This window comes from Pipistrellus kuhlii, unplaced genomic scaffold, assembly GCF_014108245.1.
Source record: "Pipistrellus kuhlii isolate mPipKuh1 unplaced genomic scaffold, mPipKuh1.p scaffold_m20_p_7, whole genome shotgun sequence".
In the NCBI taxonomy this organism is placed as follows: domain Eukaryota; kingdom Metazoa; phylum Chordata; class Mammalia; order Chiroptera; family Vespertilionidae; genus Pipistrellus; species Pipistrellus kuhlii.
Genome location: NW_023425573.1, coordinates 49,877,411 through 49,883,615, shown reverse-complemented (window position 1 = coordinate 49,883,615; position 6,205 = coordinate 49,877,411). Strand labels below are relative to the sequence as shown.

The 6,205-nt window shown below is 42.2% G+C and overlaps 1 protein-coding gene across 4 annotated transcripts in view; it reads right to left on the bottom strand.

The window, feature by feature from the left end:
- Positions 1 to 1,033: 1,033 nt before the first annotated feature.
- The window catches only part of LOC118709645 (cytohesin 1 interacting protein), a 71,229-nt gene continuing 66,057 nt past the window's right edge, over positions 1,034 to 6,205 (bottom strand). For all 4 annotated transcript variants that reach the window (XM_045575329.1, XM_045575330.1, XM_045575328.1 and 1 more), the window contains one exon: positions 1,034 to 4,141. In XM_045575329.1, coding sequence (XP_045431285.1) covers positions 3,678 to 4,141 — 464 coding nt within the window. In that variant the 3' untranslated portion in view covers positions 1,034 to 3,677. The remainder of the gene's footprint in view (positions 4,142 to 6,205) is intronic.

Here is a 6,205-nt window from a genome sequence, read left to right as displayed (position 1 = left end):
AAAGTAAATAAATCCCAGCAGAAATGGTTGCAGCCACAAAGTGAGCAGAAGGCTTGGCTCATCTCTAGGCTACAAAGTTTCAACTGTAGAAGGTAAATAAACCCCAGATACCAGGGCCTCTGCTTGGGTTGCGGGGGGTGTGTGGCTGGCCTGCAAACCACTACAGGCCCCTCTCCAAGGCCATCTCACACCCCAAGGGAACACACACCCTGATCTGGGACACCCTTTAGGACAAACCAGCTGGCCCCCACCCATGCACCAGGGCTCTATCCTATCTAATAAAAGAGTAATATGCAGATTGACCATCACTCCAACACACAAGATGGCTGCCCCCATGTGGTCAAAGATCCTGCCCCCAGGTGGACACAACATGGCCTCCACAAGATGGCCAGCAGGGGAGGGCAGTTGAGAGGGACCAGACCTGCAAGGGAAGGCAGTTGGGAGGAACCAGGCTGGCAGAGAAGAGAAGTTGCGAGTGACTGGGCCTTCAGGGAAGGGCAATTGGGGGAGACCCAGGCCTGCAGGAAAAAGCAGTTGTGAGGGACCAGGCCTTCAGGGGAAGGCTGTTAGAGGTGACCAGGCCTGCAAGGGGCAAGCAATTAGGGGCAAACAGGTTGGCAGGGGAGCAGTTAGGCATCAATCAGGCTGACGGGGGAATGGTTAGGGGGTAATCAGGCTGGCAGGCAGAAGCAGTTGGGGCAATCAGGAAGGCAGGCAGGTGAGCAGTTGGGAGCCAGCAGTCCTGGATTGTAAGAGGGATGTCCAAATGCCTGTTTAGGCCCAGTCCCACTTGAACGTGGCCTAAATGGGCAGTCAGGCATCCTCTGAGGAGTCCCAGATTGGAGAAGGTTCAGGCTAGGCTGAGGAGCACCCTCTCCCTGTGCACGAATTTCATGTACCTGGCCTCTAGTACATCCGTAAATACTTATACTTTATAATCCGAACACATAAACTGTGTCTATGTTTGACTTCTTTAGTACAAACTAGAATTTTTAATACTGTTTGCATCATGCAACTAAGATATAAAGGTATATAAAGTAGAAAGTGATGAATAAAATTTTATTTCAAAAATATAATTTCCAACTTTTTGACATGGCGGTGTTCCTTTAACGACGTAACAACAAAATTCTCAATATGCTTGATTCAAATTATGGCTTATCAATGCACACTAGAAAATGCATTTTCATAACAAATTGTCAATTAATGCTAATCACCAATATTACATATTTGACAAGTTTGGGGTTAAAAAACAAACAAACCACTTTTCAACCCTTTTCTTAGTAAATTACATCAAAGTGAGTCATTTTGTGTCTAAGCAGGGAAATGAAATCTAAAGCCCTACTAAGGTCACACGCAGTTTGAAAAGCTATGTTTTGAGAAATTTACCCACGTTTCCACTAAACAGCAGCTAGCTTTCTTACAACATGTGAACACACATACCATGTCATACCCTCCCTTCCTGTACTCTGGTTAAAAGCTGCTTTCCTTTTTTTCCAGAACTGACTCTTGACTCTAATTCGTCTTATCACAGACTACAGTGCGACTTGCTCTGTTCCTTCCTGGTGCCTTTTCGTGGGGGTGGCTGACTGTGAGGAGGAAGGTCTGCACTAAACTTAACACTGAAAGCCACAAGCAAAGCGAACGACCTTGGGTCTGCTTTTCCAGATGACCCATGGCGGTTCTCAAAACACGGCTCGCACCGCAGAAGACTAGTCATCTTTCCTCAAATAAATGTGATAATTCTTTCTGCTGAACTCTGTGAAATAGGATTAACAGGAAATGCATTTGTGTAAGCAGATCTTTGACGTGATAATTCTAGTCTATGATAAGGAGTAAGCTCTATCAGTTGAATCACAACCCATTTGCTAGCCCCTGTTGGAAAGAAATGTATTGCTAACCATGCAGTTACAAATGTGCCTATATCTGAAAACTTGCTAATGCAGCCCAGGAGAATCACCCTAAATATCGATAGGTGTTTGTTTTCCTGTTCACCAAAAACAGTCTCTTTGTCCATGCAGTAGCTACAATTGCACGTTTTATATATTCTTGGAGGGAGAGTGTACCCTCCTGTGTTCTGTGGTGATAAAATAACTACACAAAACCAGCAAAAGGGTAAACAACCTCTAGGGAGACTATAATGATAGGTGAGAGACAGGAAGAACTGGCTTCCAACGTCAGCCCTGCCTCTGCCGATGGGAACGTCTGCAAATTCCTGCTTCTGAGGGCATGTCTAACACTTACCTCCAGGGTCATGTCAGGGATCGCATGGAAGCCATTTTTAATCTTCTAGGCAGTCTGGAGATGTAGGCAAGATTGCTATTGTCTCTGTGAAACATGCTGCACTCTACTTTTCGTGTGAGTGATTCTCAAGTACTGTCCACTGTATGTTTCTGAGTTCAAAGAATTAATAGAGATCAGGTCTCAATTAGAGATCACTTTTATTTTATTATTATTATTATTTTAACCTGCAGGCTTCCTTACCCTCTCCTCTGTTTTTTACTCAAATGATTGATTCTTCCCTCAGTTTATTTGAATGTAGATTTCCCACTCAAAGTCAACTATCAAATGACTCTATTTCTCCCAAACATACACACACACACCTTAAAATCATTAAGGGCTACTTATTATATTGCTGGAATATTATATTATATTGCTAGAATAGAGGCAGTGAGCAGCTATATCATGAGAATAAAAAAATTATGAACTTTAATAGGCATTGAATAAAAAAGCGATTGAATGGCTAGACATAATATGATACTAATGTAACAAATAGGCTAAAGAGTGCCATGGCAATAACTATTTAAAATATATAACATAATGTAAGGAGTGGTATGGAAAAAATCTACAGGAGGAAAATCCTTTTCTTGAATATAGATTTTTTTTAAATTTTAGATTTGTTAAAAAAATTACAAAGCTATAAAATCTTGCCAGTTCAATATTAGATGGAATAAAAAATGAATCAAGTAAGAATAACATTTCCACCTATTTTGTTTAGGCTGCCTATAAAAAACAAACAAACTTATTATAATCTTTCTCAGTACCCACTTTAGACAATATCATTCCATGAGTCTCATGAAACTTAAACCCTCATATTAAATCTTATACTTCCCATTTTACCATCACTGTAGATGTGAAAAATGGCTGATGGTCATCTTTGTTTATAATCCTTCAGAGATTTCAACAGAAACTTCAAAATTGCCTATTTTTAAGCCTCCCCAGAGATTACTGAGCCTAAACTAACATCAAGTTTTGATACCTTCTTATTTACCTACAGAAGGCATTCCAAATAATTATATTGTCACTCTTTTATTTACAATGGACTCCAAAGTTCTCAATTTTCCACATGGATAGCCTAAAAAATAAATATTACTCTTGCCTTCACAGGCAGCATTAGCATGAGCAAGTATTTGTGTTAATTTGTTATATTATCTAACTTACAACTTTATTCCCTTACTGTCTGCTTAGAACTTCAGCTGTTCTAAGTTAAAACATTAAGAAGCAAGGGGGGTGGAGGGGGACACAATAGAAAAAAATTTAAATAAAGGTCACTATTGCCATAAAATGGGATGTCAGTTTTGCAATTCATTTGCACTTTCCCACTAAGCTGGGTGGAGTTGATCTAAACAAGTCCAGAAATATTTACGAAATACGCTCATAGGAAGGGGCATCCCAACCCATCAAAAGCGACTCTCTTCCTCTTCCACAGGGCGGTGGAGGCCAGGGATGAATTTCAAGAGTTGTTTCCGGACGCTCCCCCTTCTGCTTTTTCGGGGCAGAGTCCCAAACATGCTTGAGAAGTTGCTCTCCCACATGGGAGACATGGACCCACTGCTGGCGGTGCTGATGCTCCGGTGCCTGGAAGAGGACTTCTTCAGAAAATCGTCCCCATCCCTGAGGACAAAGCACTCGTCATCGGTGCTTGTCTGCCTGCTGAAGGCTCCCTTGCTCGAGTCCTCAGACACACACGTCTGGTAGCCGTCCTCGCTGTCCATTGTCACGGAGCTCAGCCAGCTCTTACAGCTGCTCTCACTGGATAATCGGTTCCGGTCCGGGAGGGCTGAGCCTGCCCCGGGCAGGATTCCAAACAAAACAGATTCATCTATGTCCATGTTTTCCAAACTTGGGCAGTTAGCTGCATCACCTAGAATGCAGAAAACAAAGTCTACTGTGAAATGGATCTGAGCATTATCACACCCCACAAGTAAAGACACCAAGCACATGTGTCAAACACAAGGCCCGCGGGCCAAATCCGTCCCGCCAGGCCTTGCAATGTGGCCCGCACCACGCTGTCATCACTGCACTCCGCTGCGTTTCCATCACAATGACAGTTTATGACTGTTCAGTAAACCATTCGGCCCGCGATTTAGGCTGGATTTTAGATTTTGGCCCCTTCTCTGATTGAGTTTGACACCCCTACAAGGGTAAATAATATTTTTCACTGAGCCTTGACTTGCATGAATAAATGGCTGGTTATAAGGTAATTTGATAAACCTTATAGTAGGATTTCCAAAACTATTGTAGCTGCCCATGGCCTACCTGCCATGTAAAAAGGTTCATGGTCACGAAAAGAGTAAGGCCAGATCAAATACATTTAAACCAGATTCTTCATATGAGAACAAGTACTATTCATGCGACAGCATGCCAGCATGACTTGTGAACTTTTGAAAGGATAATCTTTAAACTGAAATGACTCTGCAACCTTTTATTAAAATTATTGATAAAGAAATGGAGCTTTAAGGAATATACTTGGAGAAATGCTATCTTATAGATTTTCTCCATTTAGTTCCTCTTATGTTTAACTACTGTCCTTTTTTTAGTGATTACAAACTTATAATAGCATTATCTGACATGTAGTGGAAACACAGTTATAAAACCTGCATCTAGCCGAAACCAGTTTGGCTCAGTGGATAGCATGTCGGCCTGCTGACTGAAAGGTCCCAGGTTCGATTCCGGTCAAGGGCATGTACCTTGGTTGCAGGCACATCCACAGTAGGGGGTGTACAAGAGGCAGCTGATCAATGATTCTCTCTCATCAATGTTTCTAACTCTCTATCCCTCTCTCTTCTTCTCTGTAAAAATTTAATAAAATATATATATATTTTAAATTTGATTAAAAAAAAAAACACCTGCATCTGTAGGCTCATTATAAAGAAGTCAAGGGTTTTTAAGGCAAAAAGGATATTGTCCAGTCTCAGTATTCCAAGTTTCATATTAGAATGCTATAATACGTAAATGTTCTGAAATGGTTCTGTACCCAGAAAATAGCTTTGTCCTCAAATCCTATCTAATAAAAGGATAATATGCAAATTATGTGTCACTCTGTCATAAATATGGCAGCGCCCATAGCCACAAGATGGCAGCTCCCAGTCCTCTTACCACCAGAGTCCTCCAGACCTTGGGGGGGCGGGCGGGGGGGGAGAGGGGCGCGGCGGGGTGGCTGCTGAGAGAGGGCAGTGTGAGCAGCCTGATGGAATGCTTACTTTGTCACTGCAGCAACAGGGCAAGCATCCAGCACCCAGGCTCCGATGGGCCTCTGGACAGCCCAGGGTGCAGAACACTGGTGTCATCACCCTGGCAATGAGGCAGGTGTTCCATACCCAGTCATGGATGGGCCTCTAAGCATCAGAGAGCCTCTGGGCAGCAGGCATAGAGCAGCCAGACCCCACAGAGAGCTAGTGGTGCACAGATTCATGCACAGGGCTACTAGTAAGTAATAACTCATTTGAAGGAATTGAGTTTTATCTGCTTAGCTGAATTTTTTTCATCAACCTTTTATAATCTACATCTGGGCTACCCAAACTCAAATTTTATTCACGTACCAATATCCTGTCCCACCCCCCTTGCTTCTATACTGGCTGCTTTAATGTGAAAAGAAAGCAGATTGTCTGTAATACCAGCCTGAGAAAGACATACATCAGCCCCCTAGATTCAACCAATCACTGATCTAAAATATTTGAGAAAAATAATAATTCCAGAAAGTTTCAAAAAGCAAAATTTAAATTTTCCATGGCACCAAGCATTACACTGAATCCACAAGAATGAAATATAGCGTACCATTTTGTAGCCTTACATGGAAATATAAGTTGTATGAAAATACTGTAGCATTTAATGGAATGCTACTTGGACATCTTGAATTTTGGTAACCATAGGGTGTGTCCTAGAAACAATTTCCCATGGATGCCAAGGGATGACTTTAATTAGATGG